Below are 19,229 nucleotides of genomic sequence, written 5' to 3'. Positions count from 1 at the left end.
TGGGATAAATAAAATAAAACACATTTACCTTTAGTCATTTAGCAGACACTTTTATTCAAAGCGACTTACAAATGAGGACAAGGAAGCAATTTACACAACTATAAGAGCAACAATGTATAAGTGCTGTAGGCAAGTTTCAAGTATGTAAAGTGTAAAAAGCAAAACATTAGTATTTTTATTTTTTGTAGTACAGTTAGCCATAGAACCAGAGAAGCAATTGCAGATTAGGAAGTAAAGTGGAGACTAAATAGTTGAGTTTTTAGTCGTTTCTTGAAGACAGCGAGTGACTACCGTTCTGATGCAGTTAGGGAGTTCATTCCACCAACTGGGCAGATTGAACGCGAGAGTTTGGGAAAGTGATTTCTTCCCTCTTTGGGATGGAACCACGAGGCGACGTTTCTGGAGGGCACATAGATCTGCAGAAGTGAGAGCAGATAAGGAGCAAAGCCAGAAGTCGCTTTGTAAGCAAACATCAGAGCTTTGAATTTGATGCGAGTAGCAACTGGCAGCCAGTGCAAACATGAGTTGCGGAGTGACATGTGCTCTTTTAGGTTCATTAAAGACCACTCCTGCTGCTGCATTCTGAAGCAGCTGAAGAGGTTTGATAGAGTTAGCTGGGAGCCCCGCTAGTAGAGAGTTGCAATAGTCCAGTCTGGAGAGAACAAGAGCTTGAACAAGGAGTTGAGCTGCATGTTCAGATAGGAAGGGTCGGACCTTTCTGATGTTACAGAGTGCGAATCTGCAAGATCGAGCAGTTCTTGAAATGTGGTCAGAGAAGTTTAGTTGGTCATCAATCGTTACTCCAAGGCTTTTCACCGTTTTGGATGCAGTAATGGTTGTCCCGTCCATCTGGATTGAAAAGTTGTGATGTGGAGTCAGGTTGGCAGAAACTTCTAGCATTTCTGTTTTCGTGAGGTTAAGCTGAAGATGATGATCTTTCATCCAGTGTGAAATGTCTGACAGGCAGGCTGAGATGCGAGGAATCGTCAGAGTGAAAAGAGAGGTATAACTGGGTATCATCAGCATAGCAGTGGTAGGAAAATCCATGTTTCTGGATGACTGATCCTAGAGATGTCGTGTAGATGGAGAAGAGAAGTGGCCCAAGAACAGAGCCCTGTGGTACCCCAGTGTTTATGAGCTGTCAGAGAGGTAAGATCTGAACCACTGAATAACAGAAAACAAAGATAAAGGTGTTGCAAAACACCACTTTGTGCAAGACAGTCTCACATTCTAATAGATTTTTTTTTTAAGAATTGTAAAGAAAATTAACAGCTAACTTTGTGTTGTCACAATGTCAGTAGCCTATGAACAATGTGTGCTTTGTCTTTGTATTATCTCCATGCAGATCTCCCATTTTAAATTATGTGGTGGATAACAGCTCAAATGCTTTTATGAAAATGGCAGATAATCTTTTTTTTTAATTCCATCTCCAATAAACTACAAGAAGTCCACTGCATTATATGTTTAAGTTTAACTAAGTCATTTTTAACTTTTAGTAAATTTTTATTAAAAGCTTATCCTGCAAATGGTGAATTGTCACTTTGTCAATATAATTATGAACAGTGCAGAAAATAAGCAATGTCTAAAAGGCTCAGTTTCCAGGAATTAAGAAAGCTCTTAACTAAATGAAGACATTTTGAAAGCACGACACATTGATAGTTCTTTGGAATTTTTATTCTCAAACGTTGTTTAAACTGATCAATATATTCATATTATTTAAGACTCATTTTAAGAGCTATCAGTTTATCATGATTTCAGAGGAAAAATATAAATATCTCTCTTTCTTTGTTGGTAAAGCTTAAACAATATTAACAAATGCATCTTTTGTTAATGCCTTTTCCCCATACCCTTACAGCACGTGCTATATACAAGCTGTGAATGCCTTATCCTTCATATAGCCTAATCATGAATTTCTTTGGGAATTTTTTTCCTCAATACATCCATTAGATTGTAGGAGGAGAAAAAATAAAAGGAAAATTTTGAATTATTATATCAGCAATATTCTTCAAAATACAAGGGCAATAAATTACAATACAACATTTACATTTAAAAAAAAAAAAAGCAAAGGACAAAACAAGAAAAGTCATGTCCATAATCAGGTTTTTATTTGCAATGCAAAGAATAGATTCAAGGCTTTAAAATAATGTCGGGGTTTCTGCAGGATTCATCAAGTCAAATTTAAGACTTTTTAAGACCCTTCTTAGAACATTGAGAATGAAAGAATTTTAGACTTTTGCAGGGTTGAGATTTGTTCCTAGCATTATCATGAGGAATTGTGTGATTGTTTTTTTTTTTTCCTGATTAGAGAATTAAATTTAGAGAATGTGCTGTTAAAATGTCTAACAGCTACAAAATACTTAAAGATAAAAAATAAAGTTTTATTGAGATGTATTGTTGATTGGATGGTTGTCGGCCCAACTGAAATGCATTAGACAAAGCAAAATTAAGACCTATTTAAAATGATTTAAGACGAACAACCCAATATTGCTGTGAATTTAAGACTCTTTTGGGGCCTAAAATTTAGTTTTTAAAATTTAAGACTTTTTAAGACCCAGTAGACACCCTGGATGTACTTTTTTTTATTAACGTTATATCTTGTTTCAAATGGTGTGAAGTAACAAATACAAAAACTCAAATTATTGTAATTGAGTAGTTTTTCCCAGGAAATGTAATTTACAAAGTAGTTTTAAAAATGTGTACTTTTACTTTCCCTTGAGTACATTTTAGTGCAGTATCGGTACTTTTACTCCTCTACTTTCCTTCAACCTGCAGTCACTAGGCCTACTTAGTTTTTTCCTGTCTATGGAGATTAGAAATATTAATCCTGTGATTCCTGTCCAATCAAATCGCACATAGAAAGTAAATTGCTTCATTATGAACTACCTCAAGACATGGATGCTTTATAATGGCAGCAAACTGTTTGGAAGCATTAAAATTGTCCAAGAAGATGTTAAAAATCTTTACACCCAATGATCGAGAGACTGTTTAGACTGCATGCTACTGATGAGGAGATGACAGATGTTTACTGTATGATGACCAAAATGGCCTTAAACAATAACTAAACGCACTACAGAATGTTACGTTTACACACATTTCCACAAATTACATGTGAACATCAGCTTTTTACAGCTTAATACTCACTACTCATAAGTACTTTTAAAAGGCATGCCCGTAGCCAGGGTTCGGGGGGTTTGAACGAACCACCCCCCATGGCTAAAAGGTCCAGAATTTGTCTTTTTATTTATTTTATGTAATTTAACATTATAGAATATATTTATTATATTAATATATTTAAATTTAGTATATATTGTGATAAAGTGTAATTTTAAATAACTCTGGCTAGTAATTTGAATCCCATAGAGCCTCAAAGCCACAATAGTGTGACGCGAGTCACGTGTCAAAACCCACTGAGTAGTAACATTTGAATTTGATGTAACATCCATACTGAGTAACGCTGTGGGTCGAAAAGAGCAAGAAAGGCAGAAAAGACAGGCAGCGGCATCATTATCGCACAATATTGAACATATGTTCAAAAAGACTGCCAAACTTACTTCCTAACAGATGAAAATCTGTCCCTATCCATGAGGTTCTAGGCCAGGTATCGGCAAACTTGATCCTGAGGGCCGGTGTCCCTGCAGAGTTTAGTTCCAACACTAGTCAAACACACCTGAACAAACTAATCAGTGTCTTCAAGATCACTAGAAATCTACAAGCAGGTGTGTTTGATTAGAGTTGGAGCTAAACTGTGCAGGACACCGGCCCTCCAGGACCGAGTTTGCCCACCCCTGTTCTAGGCTAACTGGTCGCATTAGCCGGTACGTCCTGTATATTTATTGACTTGTCCAGTACATGACCTCCCTTTCCCTATGTTTGCCTTTTTCTTTTAAATAACTGTCCGACAAAGGCTTTAATAGCAAGCAGAGTCATCAGCCGTCAGATGTCACTTCACAGCAAAAGGCGCTAATCCCGTCACATCTGTGTTTGTGAGGCTGTTTGATCACTTCATTGCTTTTATTGTGACCGGATATAAATTCGATCGCTCAAACCACTTCAGAAGGTGATCTGGGATGCATTCCAGATGAAACAGGACAGGTCTAATAATTTTTTAGACATAAATTAATATAAACAAAATAAATTATGACCTGGAGAAAATCTGACCTGCACCTATAACACATGTAGGAGCGCTTTTACAGCCAAAATTCTATTAAAAACATGTTTACCATAAGCATAAAACGTGTTCTAACTTTTCAGGCCTGTAGCCAGGGGGTGTTCGGTGGCTCGGAAGACCAACTCTTTACTGACAAAGGTCCAGGATTTGTCCCATACATGAGCTCATTTGTCCTATTTTGACTGCTATGCCATCATAAATAATGAAAATAATCCATCGAAAAAGGCTTTAAGACCAAATGGATCCTCTGTCGGCTGTTGCTTCGACTATAATCTGATGTAAGAGAAGTTGACTTTCACTAGTGAATTGTTTATAAACAGAGAAAATATTTTACTGGTAACTTTATTCTAAATCTTGGACTTTATTCCTGAAATAAAATAAAAAGGTGAAGCACCAGAAGCGGACCATAATTTAAATATATTGTGGCTACCCAGCTGGCAAAATTCATATGACTTAAATCCGGCCCACACTAGACACTTAAATCCGGCCCACATACTGCATGGAATGATGGCAATAGGGCGGTCCACTCCTGTTTGCCAGATATGGGCCACAATTAAGTCAAAACAATACCACATATTAGCCAGAATTCAACCAAATGAACCAGAACTGACCCTATTCTGGGCCACATTCTGCTTTTATTCTGGCCCAAATCCGGCCCACATCAGACACTTAAATCAGGCCTACATACCCCATGGATGATGGCAATTGGGCGATCCACTCCTGTTTGCCAAATATGGGCCACAATTAAGTCATAGGTATTCCACGTCAGCCAGAATTCAAGCAAATGAACCAGAACTGACTATATTCTGGGCCACAATGTGCTTTTATTCTAGCCCAGATCCGGCCCACACCAGACACTTGCATCCGGCCCACATAGCGCATGGAATGATGGCACTTGGGCATTCTGCTCTTGTTTTTCAGATATGGGCCACAATTAAGGCAAAACAATCCCACATATTAGCCAGAATTCAACCAAATGAACCAGAACTTACCCTATTCTGAGCCACATTCTGCTTTTATTCTGGCTCAGATCTGGCCCACATCAGACACTTAAATCCGGCCCACATGCCGCATGGAATGATGGCAATTGGGCGGTCCACTCCTGTGTGCCAGATATGGGCCACAATTAAGCCATAGCCATTCCACATATAAGCCAGAATTCAACCAAATGAACCAGACCTGACCCTATTCTGGGTCACATTCTGCTTTTATTCTGGTCCATATCCAGCCCACTTCAGGCACTTAAATCTGGCCTACATACCACATGGATGATGGCAATTGGGCGGTCCACTCCTGTTTGCCAAATATGGGCCACAATTAAGCCATAGCCATTCCACATGTCAGCTAGAATTCAACCAAATGAACCAGAACTGACTATATTCTGGGCCACAATGTGTTTTTATTCTGACCCAGATCCGGCCCACACTAGACAATTGCTTCCGGCCCACATACCACATGGAATGATGGCACTTGGGCGTTCTGCTCTTTTTTTCAGATATGGGCCACAATTAAGTCAAAACAATACCACATATTAGCTAGAATTCAACCAAATGAACCAGAACTTACCCTATTCTGAGCCACATTCTGCTTTTATTCTGGCTCAGATCCGGCCCACATCAGACACTTAAATCCGGCCCACATGCCGCATGGAATGATGGCAATAGGCGGTCCACTCCTGTGTGCCAGATATAGGCCACAATTAAGCCATAGCCATTCCACATATAAGCCAGAATTCAACCAAATGAACCAGAACTGACCCTATTCTGGGCCACATTCTGCTTTTATTCTGGTCCATATCCGGCCCACTTCAGGCACTTAAATCTGGCCTACATACCACATGGATGATGGCAATTGGGCGGTCCACTCCTGTGTGCCAGATATGGGCCACAATTAAGCCATAGCCATTCCACATGTCAGCCAAAATTCAACCAAATGAACCAGACCTGACCCTATTCTGGGTCACATTCTGCTTTTATTCTGGTCCATATCCAGCCCACTTCAGGCACTTAAATCTGGCCTACATACCACATGGATGATGGCAATTGGGCGGTCCACTCCTGTTTGCCAAATATGGGCCACAATTAAGCCATAGCCATTCCACATGTCAGCTAGAATTCAAACAAATGAACCAGAACTGACTATATTCTGGGCCACAATGTGTTTTTATTCTGGCCCAGATCCGGCCCACACCAGACAATTGCATCCGGCCCACATACCACAAGGAATGATGGCACTTGGGCGTTCTGCTCTTTTTTTTCAGATATGGGCCACAATTAAGTCAAAACAATACCACATATTAGCCAGAATTCAACCAAATGAACCAGAACTTACCCTATTCTGAGCCACATTCTGCTTTTATTCTGGCTCAGATCCGGCCCACATCAGACACTTAAATCCGGCCCACATGCCGCATGGAATGATGGCAATAGGGCGGTCCACTCCTGTGTGCCAGATATAGGCCACAATTAAGCCATAGCCATTCCACATATAAGCCAGAATTCAACCGAATTAACCAGAACTGACCCTATTCTGGGCCACATTCTGCTTTTATTCTGGTCCATATCCGGCCCACTTCAGGCACTTAAATCTGGCCTACATACCACATGGATGATGGCAATTGGGTGGTCCACTACTGTTTGCCAAATATGGGCCACAATTAAGTCACAGCTATTCCACGTCAGGCAGAATTCAAGCAAATGAACCAGAACTGACTATATTCTGGGCCACAGTGTGCTTTTATTCTGGCCCAGATTCGGCCTACACCAGACACTTGCATCCGGCCCACATACCGCATGGAATGATGGCACTTGGGCATTCTGCTCCTGTTTTTTTAGATATGGGCCACAATTAAGCCAAAACAATACCACATATTACTAAACTGACCCTATTCTGGGCCACAATCTAGATTTATTCTGGCCCAGATTTAGCCCAAGCCTGACACTTACATATGCCCTACCTACATACCACATGGAATAATGACCATGAAACTACCCTAATGTGTGCCACTGTTCATAGTTATATTAACTCTGGACTTTCCCCACTTTCGTTGTTCATATGGCCCACTTGCTGAATGAAATTGTAAAAAACTATAACTTTACCCTAAATAGAACACACAATATATTTTACTCAATGACAAACAAACACAAAATAGCTTTGTAAGAATCACTTTATAAACAAAATAATATTTAACAATATTTTAACATTCAGTAAAGACAAATAAAAATGGCCTGCTTATTTTAAAATGAGGTATAAAAGAAAATATTCCTGAAGTAATTAAACAATTTATTATTATTATTATTATTATTATTATTATTGGAATTTGACAACAACAAAATATGAATAAAAAATTAGTGAAAATAGCATTTGACATCTTTGGAAATGAATTCCACCAAAAATAGACAATAAAATGAACACAAAACAGCTTTACAAAAAAAGAACACTGTCGAAAATAATAAAAGAAAAAAGTGAATCAGTTATCAAAAATGTTTAAGTTTTAAAAAAGTTACAACGGAAAACAATCCTAAAATTATTGCACCGTTTAGTGTCATAAAAAAAGATCTCTTTACATTTTTGCAAATTAATTTAAAAAAAAAAAGGTTAATTACAAACACTATAATTAAGCAAAATAGCAACGCGCCAGCAATGCGCCTCAGAACGCCTCCTTTTCAGATTAGAACGCCTATGGGCGCACATATCAGCGCAAATGCATTTGCTATTTAAACAGCGTGGCGCAACACCTCAAGACAACTCTTGCACCAAGCTGAAAATTATTGCGTCGCGCCTTGCACCACATTACGCCGAGTGTATGATAGAGGCCCTAGATCTTCGCAATTTAACGTCACCAAAGCCTTTAGATGACAAAAACCCAATTTTGATGTTGATCTGAGAAAATCCTTAGGAGGAATTCATTAAAATACAACGCCTGGAAACAGCAAAAAAAATTTCACTTTTTCGGCAGAGGAAGTTTAAAATATATGACTTTCTGTTGGGTTTGAGATTTCATTCCAAGAGACTTTTTTGTAGGTTTTGGCATGTTTGATGTGTGTGCCAATTTTCGTATGTGTGTGTGAATCATAGTTTAGGGGCCAGTCGGTCAAACGTGCATAGGTGGCGCTGTCGAGTCATCTTGCCACACCCACTTCCGAAACCTATAACAAGCATAAATTTTCGCCACCTCTGGTGCGTGTGCAAACTTTCATGAGTTTGAGCATGTTTCGACCCTCAAAATTGCGATTTATTCTAGAGAAGAAGAAACGGAGCAATTCCAATAGGGCCTACAGTATACGCACTATTCCGGTGCTTGGTCCCTAATAAAAAATACAGAGCAATTCCAATAGGGCCTACGCAACGTATATGCTCGGTCCCTAATAAAAAAAAAAAACATGGCAAATCACACTATGTAAAGACATTTATTTTTTATTTAGTGTTCTTCTTGACTGGGTCCATCAGTGCCATCTTGTAAACCTTTCAATAATAAAAAATAAAAAAGTTGTCAATAAAATATTGCAAATAATAAGAACTAATTTATTTAACTAATATTATTTTCTGCATTTAGTTTGGAGTTGTGTGCTTTGCTTCCAGAAATGTCATAAAACAAACATTGCAACCAACTTACAGTTTTTCTGGAGACTGCGTCTTCGCTCCTCTCTTTCTCTTCTCCCTCCATCTCGGTCACTGGCAAGTTGAAGCCATCTTTTAATGTAAAACTCTACCTCTTGATCCGTTGCTGCTGCTGTGAGCCTGTTGTTTCTCACAGTCCCTAAAAATATAAATAGTCTGGTGACCCAAGAATCAAGTGCAAAATGTAGAGCTCAATAGTAAAACTTTAAAGATGTTCTGGTGGTGGACAAAGATGCAAGTTTGACACATGCTTGGAACATCATACTGAACTGTCTTTTCTGATTTCATTCAGGCCTTTATAAGGTTAACAGAGAATGCCTTGTTGTTTACAAAATAACAAGTTTTCAAATGTTTACATACTGTACCACTGTGTAGGAACTCCAGACACCACTGGACTGAGGTTGCACTAAGGTAAGGCCTTTATTAAATCACACTTTTTCCCATCACAACCCCTTGCTGAGAACATTAAAACACAGTGAGTTTGTTTCACCCAAGCAGATGGCTTTGTGACTCTCTATTGGATATGTTTAGGACTTCTGCTGGGTCAATTTGGAAGATTTGCCCACATGATAAGCTTCTAAATCATACATCTTAATAGAGGTCTGCAAAGGAGCCGCAGGACCCGACCAGATTTCTGCAGCGCAGGAATATATTTCCGAATAAAGCGCGGGAACGGTCGTTAACTGGTTTAATTTGGGACGGGAGTGGGCCGTATAGCAATATCGCTCCCGACTCCCGGGTGAGCATGCGTATGTTAGGTGTAAATGAAATAGCACGATGCTGTGTTTATCTTGTTTGTTGCTGTGTGTATGTGTGTGTCTGTGTGTGTGTGTGTGTGTATGTGTGTGCGCGCGCCAATGAGTGAGAGAGCTTTGCCTGTGTGTGTGTTTGGTGCGCGCGAATGAGAGAGAGATAGAGCTTTGTCTGTGTGTGTGTGCTTGGTGCTTATGTGTGTGTGTTTATACAGACAGCTTGTTATAGGCTGTCTGGACTCTGTATAGCTGGGTGGTTTTTGGTTTTGTTCTCCCCCCGCTCTTTAGCGGGATCGGGCGCGGCGGGTAGAAAACGGGGCAGGTCGGGCAGCAGGACAACAAATGCTGAATGTAAGCGTGAGCGGTCGGGTTCGGGCTAAAACCTGGCGGGTGCGGGCGGGAGCAGGATTCAAAATTTAGTCTCGCGAAGATCTCTACAACTTAACATTGTCACATAACTTTAAAGGGAAAATATCAAGCACTCAGTAAAGTTTACATTATTTTGTACATTGGATTCCACCTTAATGAAAATATATTAAATTCCATTAATATAGCTATTTTAAAGAAATCGGCATGTTTTACTATAGATTTTAGACCTAGGGTGCCGCCATCTTAGAATATCGCTGTGTCTGATGTCACGGGGTTGGTTCCGTTCCCTCAGCTGAACAGATACAGTGGAAGTAATGGACTGAACACGGAGACAGGAAAGCATAATTTAACCCAATGTGTGAAGTTGTGGATGTGGAGCAGGTGCAGATACAATAATCTGATATAAAAATTTATATTAGACACACATATACATATATACATAAACATATATATACACATATGTGTTTTTACGCAATGGATGCCCTTCCAGCCGCAACCCATCTCTGGGAAACATCCACACACAGGCAATCACACTCGTACACTACGGACAAATTAACACTTTTCATTACTACAGCTACTCACCTCTTTTTGTGTTCAAAACAAACTAAGATCGCTTTTTCACATGGCAGATTTTTATCCTTCAAACATGTTGAGAGATCGACTTGATCGACTTGAAAAGGGAATATGTCTTGACAATACACACGAATGTGACTTAGTAAAGCATGAAGTCATGTATCTATTTAATCATTGCATTAGTCTGAATGTAAATCGCCTCGTCGGGCAGCGCTGGAGCAGCGGTGAACCAAAATGCAATAAACGAAAAGGTATTAACATAAGAAAAATACACAACTTAAGCCACTTAAATGCTTGTATTTGCACCAGCTCTGCGATACATGTCCACAACTTCATGCATTTGGTTAAATTAGGTTGTCCAGTCTCTGTGTTCACTCCGTTACTACCATGGTTGAATCCCAGACAGGCAGTCAGGCAGCATAATACAGAGAGTGGACCAAAGTGCATCAAATGATCGTAAATAAATATATATTTTTATATTGGACACAAATTTGATGCTTGTGTTTGCACCAGCTGCACGTCCACAACTTCATTGGGTTGAATTAGGCTTTCCAGTCACTGTGTTAAGTTCATTACTTCCTTCTGTTCAGTTGAGGAACCGGAACCAACCTCGTGACATCAGACACTGCAATATACTATCTGAGAACATGTCAACTTTGATCAGACAAATGGTCGTAGAGATGCAGCTTATGACCTAAATCTGTAGACTACAGTCTTAACCCGCTGTAAGCTTTAAACTTGCAACGGAACTTCACTCCAGCAGCCACCACCCACCAACATGATTGGCTTCCTAAGGCATCACTCCAGAGAATTGACCACCAAAACTATAAATGATAGAAAGGTACATTTAATGGTTGATTGTTCACTCAGCTGGTCTTGCAAATACATTGCTAAACTTGGGATTCCATCAGTGCATCCTTTTAAACTTTTTCTTTTCTTCCGTTTTTACTTTCTGCAACAGTGTGAATGTGTTAGTTTGTGTTAAGTCAAAGTCTTTTTTTTTAGCAAAGTGTTTTATGTTTGCCGTTAAATATATTGAACTTGCAATCTTGTTACCTAATTGTAATGCTAAGTGATTTCCCCATATCATGAGTTTGATCTAGGTAAACATATTGGTTTTGGCTATGCATTGTATTTACAAGTACAAAACCATATGAATTAGTAGGGCTGTGCAATTAATTGAAAATCCGTTTTTGATTTCGGCTTCTAACGATTGTGAAAAACCATTCACAGAGATAAACGATTATTCCATCATATACCACCCCCTTTCCAGTTGTACACATTTGTTGCTCTGCAAAGCTCAGTTCCACGTGAAAATGATTAAAAGCATGTACTGTAATGTAACTTTTGCAGCACGGGATGCACATCATTCATATTTTTAAGAGCGCAAAAGAGCACACACTCTGTGTGTGTGCGCACCACGCTTAGCCTCGGACAGGCTCAGAGACGATCAGAGCACACACATCTAACGCCATCTTAATGTGAGCGCTTTAATGGTCAAATACATGCACATTTTTGTCAGAGCGCGGTGTTTAGTAATTATTCATATTAACCCTCGTTTGTGTAATAAACAAACAAGTTGAGAATCAAAAGACACGTGAAAGAGAAACCATATCAGAGCCACACTATTCTTAAAGTGACAGTGCGCAATATTCCTGTTGCCGCCTGTTTTTATTATTAATCAAACAACAACAGGAGAAAATCCCTCACTGCTCTTGACTGAAGGACTTTTGTAGCTGAAGTATTTTTCTTACAGTGAAGATGCTTAAAGCACAGTTTAAACAACATATTTAATAACTCATTTCTAATAACTGATTTATTTTATCTTTGCTATGATGAGAGTACGTCATATTTCACTAGATATTTTTCAAGATACTAGTATTCAGCTTAAAGTGACATTCAAAGGCTTAATTAGTGTAATTAGGCAAGTCATTATATAACAGTAGTTTCTTCTGCAGACAATCAAAAATATATATTTCTTAAATAGGCTAATAATATTAAGCTATTAAAATAGGTTTCAAAATATTTAAACCTGCTTTTATTCTAGCCGAAATAAAACATAAGCCTTTCTCCAGTAGAAAAAAATATTATAGGAAATACTTAAAAAAATTCCTGTTCTATATAACTTAAGAAATATTTATATATATAAAAAAAATTTACAGAAGGGCAAATAATTTTGACTTCAACTGATAATCGTTTTGAATAATCGTGATTACAATGATGACCAAAATAATCGTGATTTTGATTTTTCCAATAATCGAGCAGCCCTAGTTAATATCCATGTCTATGTTTGGAGAAATAACACCTATGAAGTTATTATATCAGACTAAGCACTAATACACAGCTGAGATGATTAAATTCAACTTTTACTTATTTTCAAAAACTTTTTTTTTTTTTTATAAAATTAATGCTTCAAAAAGCAATAATGCAACAAAATAATATTCAAGGGTAGACCTGACGTCAATTAAATGTTTTCCTGTATCTTTGGTGTGTTGCAAGTTGCTCATGCATATGCTAGACAAGTAAAACTGCAAAAATGAAAGTCTCTAATCTATACATGTTCTATTTAAAAGCAGACTCATCTAAACCTCCCAAAAATGCCTTGTTAAACACGCCCCCACTAATCTACATCAGTTCATGAGAAGCACCGAAGAACACTGTCCAAAATAAATATGCATCACACCAAATACACACAATAATGTTTGTTTTAGCCACACGATATCACCCTATTAACAACAAGATCTTGTTTGTTCTTCTGGTTTTAATGTAATGCACAAGAAAATGACATGGAAAATAAGGAGGAAGACTCATGAGTGTGATGATATGAATGCATTAAACACTCACCAGTAATTACATCTTTCATATGCAGTCCATGGAAAGCTGTTTTGCCATTGATGCCACGCCAGTTGAGCTGTTTGGCAAGGGTGTTGGTAAAACAGTGCTTCATGATTCGCCAAACACTATCTTTAATGTCAACTCCTCCAATGACACTGAAGGTAGTGATCTGAAAAGGTCAAATTAGAAATCTATGGATACATAAAGCAACATTTTACTCATTACACAGTTCTAATAAAAGGTATAATTTAACTTTTTCCTGAGTTGGAATTTAGAATGGTATTTTAGGTTGGATGTCATGACTACCCTTGGGTGTTTTTACTCCATTTTGTAAAAAAAAATATGGTAAAATATTTGTAGTATATTTAGTAGAAATGTAGTATTTTTATGTAGTAAGGTGATGTTATTACCATTTTGTTTTTGAGGTCTTCCTCTTCTCTGAGGCGTTTTTCTAACGCAAGGAGGGCAGCCACATCTTTGAGTGGCAGTACTACTCTCTTGAGGGAATCCTGTCCCTGGACAGGTTGGCCTGTATTTTGCAGGTTCATCTGAATCATTTTAAGTTGTTCCATTATAATTTCTTGATTTGTAAGAAGTTTGTGCAGTAGAGCTGAAAATAATGCCATTGAACATGTTAGGAAAAAAACACACTATTATCTGTTGAACTGGAAAAATAATCCTTATTAAGGATGCTCCAGACTAAAATATATATATGCATAAAAATTGTTTATAGACAGAAAAAAATGCACAAATTCCATAAATTACTTACAAGACAGACTATTTGAAATTGTTGTTCCTGATTGTCTTTGGCTTTCATGTAGTTCAAGGGGTTGAGGACTAGTCACAGAGCATCTTGGTTCCGGACTTGTTGATTGTCTATGCTCAGGGCTTCTTACAGACTGCCAAGGCTCAGGACTTTGTCTAGGCTTAGGACTTGTAAGAGACCGTCTGAGATCTAGGCTTGTCTTTTGTTTTTGTGGTTCAGGCCGTTGAACTTTTCTCCTTACTGCAGACTGTTTATCAAAGTTCTGCGTTTTTATTTTTGGGGCTGGAGGCAATGTAATTTTTTGTTTGACAGGAACTTCCTCCTCACTATCACTTTCAAAGTGAATGTTTGGCCTTGTAATGGAAAACAGAAAATAAATACAAAATCAATTTCAATCAATTAAAAAAAAATTTAATCTCTTTTAAATCAAGATCGGAAAAGAGATTTCTTAATAGTTGTAGTCTGGTCCTGAATTCTTTTTTTCCCATTTGCCCCATGCTTATTAAGAACTCACGTTTTCTGCACTGCTGTCTCATATGTAAGTTCAGTATAGAGGGCTCTGATTCATCATGTTCTGACCATTGTATTATTTTTTAGATTGCAATTCTGGGCATGGTCTAAAATTCAGTAGCTACCAACATTTTTGTTTGTTCATTTCAAATACATTTTGCCTGGATTTCTCTTGTAACTGGTACTTAAACATGTTTTTGCACTTACAGACGTTTTCGTTTTTTCTTTGGATAGTCATCCTTGTCTTCCTCTGCTGTTTGCAGATCAGTGTAGGCTTCAGCTTCAGGAAGTTTTAGACAAGCATGTTTGTAGTTTGCTGTAAAAATATATAGAATCTCATGAGATGATTGGTTAAACCATTAAATCATGAAAGTACATGTGATATGCATACCAGCTGTATATAAAATTTGAACACGAAATGCATCCCATGTGACTCCAGGCTGCTCCTGGCTCCGTACGGCCTTCACTAATTCATCCGCTTTGTAGTGAGCTGGCCATTGACAAATTTCATCTGTAACCCAAAGCGCTGGCACAACTTCCACCTCTTGGGTTTCCAAAAACTCCACAATGTGAAACATGGCTTAAAAAAACAAACAGACATTAGCTGTAAGGTTATGAACAATATTATCTATGCATTATCTATCTATAATATATGTACTCTTTTTAACTATAAAAAAATGAAAGAGGTTTTACTTAAAGTAATTCACACCCTTATAAAAATAAGTTTATTAAAGTGTGCTATTTATTTTAAACTTAAAATAGGAACTCATACTTTTATAAATTGCCAATTTAGTCTCATGTGCTAGTAGTACACCAAGTACACTACTAGTTCATTGATATTAGTATATTATATGTATAATTTTACAAATACTTGTCATTTACTTAAAAATGTATACTTTTTCTTAAAGATCTTTAAAACTGAAGACATTGGTATAAACACGGGATACACACCTACAAGAATTAGGGAAGACAGGCTGTCTCCACAGTATAAACTTGATGTTTATTTGCACAAAAATTAATAATCAATAAAAATCAATAATTTTCTTCAAGAAAATATGTAATGCTAAAAATCACAACACAACACAATGCTAAGGCTGCGACCTAGGATGGGTCTGCATGTAAAATTGAAATAACAAATCCAACCTTCAAAGGCAATCGTACACTTCTGCACAATACCGTCAAACTTACATCAAAAAGCAAATTCCCAATTTTGTAGAATCAATGGGGTAGTCAAAAAAACTTTGCGATATGTCTATATTCTTTGTAAACAATGTATTCCTCGAACTCAGAGACTGTTAGGCTATATTTTGAACCAAAACAATCTTATTGTTAATCTTAATACACCTGTCCCTCTCAGATGAGTTGATGACCACTTTCACACATACAGACCTTTCCGCAATTTTCCGGAAAGGTTTGTATGTGTGGACAGCATGGTGGACAGGCTATTTTCCGGAAAGAGAAGTGGTAACATTACCGGTAATTTGCCGGCGCTGTGTGAACGCAGAAGGAATATTGCCGGAAAGAGCGCGTGCACGTCTAGAACGCGCTGACGTAAGACGTCTACTTTAGCCAATCAGAACACTCAGACGAATTTACGTCGGCGCGGTTAATGAAGATAAAAGCCTTTGAATTTTTTTCCAGACACATTTTTAACTGCTAGATGTTAGTCAGATAACGTTTCTATGTTCCTTCTTAATGCCAACTGTGTAAATACTTATCGATAAGATGCTTATGATAAGCCGTTGTTTACCTTCAAGCTTGACATGCGAAAGTACTTTTCTAAATGTTTTCATCAAAGTTGTTCACAATACGATCCATCTACAGAGTTTGTATTTTAGTCAAATGTTTACAAATACAAGCCCAGTTTAGAGGTCATTTCTGGTTAATGATGTCAGAATTTACAGGTATTTTGGAATGGATGTGTGAATGGTCTTTTCCGGAAAAAAAATCTGTACCGTCCTCGCTTGAGTGAACAGCGCTTTTTTTAATTTACCGGTAAAGTCTTTCCGCAAATTTTCAGGATATTTACCGGTATCACTGTGTGAAAGGGGATAGCCATAGTCATCAAATGACAGTTTTTTTGAATTGGGAGACTGTTTCTGTAAAGCCATATAGAACCGGTCCATCTGAGTGCCTCATTCAATTTTTTTTGTTGGATTTACATGTTTCCTTATCTTTTAAACTGTTTGAATGAAGTTCAGACATTTGCCGTACAACTTGTTGCAGTGGTGAGCTAGGTTTTCTAACCATCCCTTTAATTTGTTTCAAGTAGTTGTCATAAGGAAACCATTATATTAAGTGTCCATGCACCTTCACATCATCACTAAGATGAGTCAGACCATGAATGTTATCAAAACTAAAAACCCATGACCGTACATTTCTCCAAAATGTTTAACAAATGATCTAAGCAGTGTGTTGGCAAAGTCATTTAAGAGCAAACAGTATGTAGGACTTGCCAAGATGTATACCAGAGATAGCAGCATAAAATTCTGATAGACCTTAGTAGGCAAAAAATCAAAGCGATTGGACCAGTATAAAGTAAGAACTGCCTTGTTTCTTTCCAACACAACCTCTCATCTAGGCCCCTTGGCTTTCTAGCAAATTCTGAAGGTATGTAACTTCTGAGTTCAATCAGTTTGTCTGAAATTAATGTCACCTGTGTGTAAGGAATACGACAATGTAATTTTCCAGAAGCACTGATCCACAAATCAAGAAGATGACGCATCACACCTAAGCACACTAAGTGCGTATAGTCATGTGGAAATCCACTGACCACCCAGATAGCAAAATTCAGCCCACATACCGCATAAAATGATGGCACTTGGGCGGCACGCTCTTGTTTACTAGATCTGGGCCATAATTAAGCCATAGAAATACCACATATCAGCCAGAATTCATTCAAATGAATCAGAACTGACCCTATTCTGAGCCACAGTTTGCTTTTAATTTGGCCCAGATATGGCCCACACCAGACACTTACATCCGACCCACATAGCCAGAGTTTACTGTACTGAATATTTGCCAAAAGTGGCCCACATATGTTTTTAGGATAAATGGGCCACATTTGTTTTATCACATCTGGGACACTTTAGGCTCACAACCACATTAGCCAGAGCTTACAGCTTACTGTGCCGAATATTTGCCAAAAGTGGTCCACATATGTATAAGGATAAATAGGCCACATTTGTCATATCTCATCTGGACCACTTTAGACTCACAGCCACATTAGCCAGAGCTTACTGTGCCAAATATTTGCCAAAAGTGGCCCACATTTGTTTTATAATAACTGGCCCACATTTGCACCTACACATGTGAGCCACTTTGAGTTTAGACCCAGATTACCCTCTAATGACTATGCCAAATTTTTGCCAAATGTGGCCCACATTTGTCCTCTATCATTTGGGCCAAATTGACCATTTTCCACATGGGCCACATTAGGTTCACATTCAGATTACATTTTGCCATAAGTGCCAAATCTTTGCCTTAAATGGTCCTTATATTAATTGGAATCTTGGCCACCTTTTGTCATTGTACAGGTGGACCACTTCAGGCTCACGTTTATTTTGTCTGGCCCGAAAAAAGACCAACAGTGCAACATAACTGCCTAAAGGGGCCTACATTTGTATGCTATCTGGGTGTTGTTGATATTCAGGAATTTTTATACTTTTTTTTTTTTTTTTACCAAAGAGGCTAGAAAATTTCTAAAGAATTCATTATTATCGTTTTATTATTATTATTATGTTTTAATTATAATTTTTATTAAAATGGCCAAATTGTGACTGAGGACAGTTGAATGTGCTGGCCAGTTTGTTTTTTGTCTAATAAATGATAGTGGGCTACTTTTTTTTACTTTAAAACTTTAACAGATTGCTATTTTTTCCTAATGATAAATGATGTAATAAATTTGTATTTAAAAATAGTCTTGTTTTAATTTTTCTTTATTGCATTTTTTCAGGAAATATTTTCAGTACATCAAAAAGTGTGATTATGATAACATCTGACTAGCTAATCCAGCAAAAAAAAAAAAAAAAATTTTATATATATATATATATATATATATATATATATATATATATATATATATATATATATATATATATATATATATATATATGACTAAAATGTAGTATTTAAATCTCATAGTTAAATAGAAACTGAGGTGTATAAGTGCAAAAAAAATCCACTTTTTGAGAAAAAAAGAACCACCCCTTTCACCAGACTGGCTACGGGCCTGAAAGGGCTATTTTTTACTTTTTTTTTTTGAGTAATATTTACATACTTTTACTCTACTTGCACTACATTTTGGGCAAGTAATAGTATTTTTACTTGAGTATGATTTTTCTACATTTTTTTGAGCAATATTTACATACTTTTTCTCTACTTGCACTACATTTTGGGCAAGTAATGGTACTTTTACTTGAGTATGATTTTTCAACAATCTTTCCACCACTGCTCGTTTTTTTTATGTAGACTACAGAACTCGTTAAAACATCCATATCTTTAAATTGCATCGCAAACCTAGTGCTTTATTTCACAATACAAACCTAATCACATCAAAATGATTAAATCAGCACTATCTACCGTACAGTACCAACAAACAGCTCGTGCGCGCGCGTGTGTGACGCAATGCAGACAT

At 37.5% G+C, this 19,229-nt stretch overlaps 1 protein-coding gene across 3 annotated transcripts; it reads right to left on the bottom strand.

Moving 5' to 3' along the window:
* Positions 1-8,563: 8,563 nt before the first annotated feature.
* On the bottom strand, positions 8,564-19,221 carry LOC100005318 (uncharacterized). Of its 3 annotated transcripts, XM_073922533.1 has the most exons (9): positions 19,138-19,221; positions 17,143-17,249; positions 14,985-15,173; positions 14,801-14,909; positions 14,087-14,436; positions 13,728-13,927; positions 13,327-13,486; positions 8,784-8,927; positions 8,564-8,632 (listed from the first exon to the last, which is right to left on the bottom strand). In XM_073922533.1, exons 2-9 carry the CDS (start codon positions 17,168-17,170, stop codon positions 8,589-8,591), a joined length of 1,224 nt encoding a protein of 407 aa, XP_073778634.1. In that variant the 5' UTR covers positions 17,171-17,249; positions 19,138-19,221; the 3' UTR covers positions 8,564-8,588. The 3 variants fall into 3 exon arrangements, with proteins under 3 accessions (XP_073778634.1, XP_073778636.1, XP_073778635.1); XM_073922535.1 differs by lacking the exon at positions 17,143-17,249; XM_073922534.1 differs by lacking the exons at positions 17,143-17,249; positions 19,138-19,221 and adding an exon at positions 15,782-15,907.
* Positions 19,222-19,229: the final 8 nt, after the last annotated feature.

The sequence above is a fragment of the Danio rerio genome, chromosome 14 (assembly GCF_049306965.1).
Source record: "Danio rerio strain Tuebingen ecotype United States chromosome 14, GRCz12tu, whole genome shotgun sequence".
NCBI lineage: Eukaryota > Metazoa > Chordata > Actinopteri > Cypriniformes > Danionidae > Danio > Danio rerio.
The sequence above is the reverse complement of the archived record's forward strand: the minus strand, read 5'-3'. Positions and strand labels throughout refer to the sequence as shown.

Bases quoted from the DNA above. Each gene is read 5' to 3' on its own strand.
- LOC100005318 (XM_073922533.1), bottom strand. From the start codon at position 17,170: ATGAGAGGTTGTGTTGGAAAGAAACAAG. The intron at 14,437-14,800 runs GTAAGTGCAAAA...TTCCATTACAAG, and splicing joins AAGAAAAAACGAAAACGTCT to GCCAAACATTCACTTTGAAA. The intron at 13,487-13,727 runs GTAATAACATCA...TGACCTTTTCAG, and splicing joins AAGACCTCAAAAACAAAATG to ATCACTACCTTCAGTGTCAT.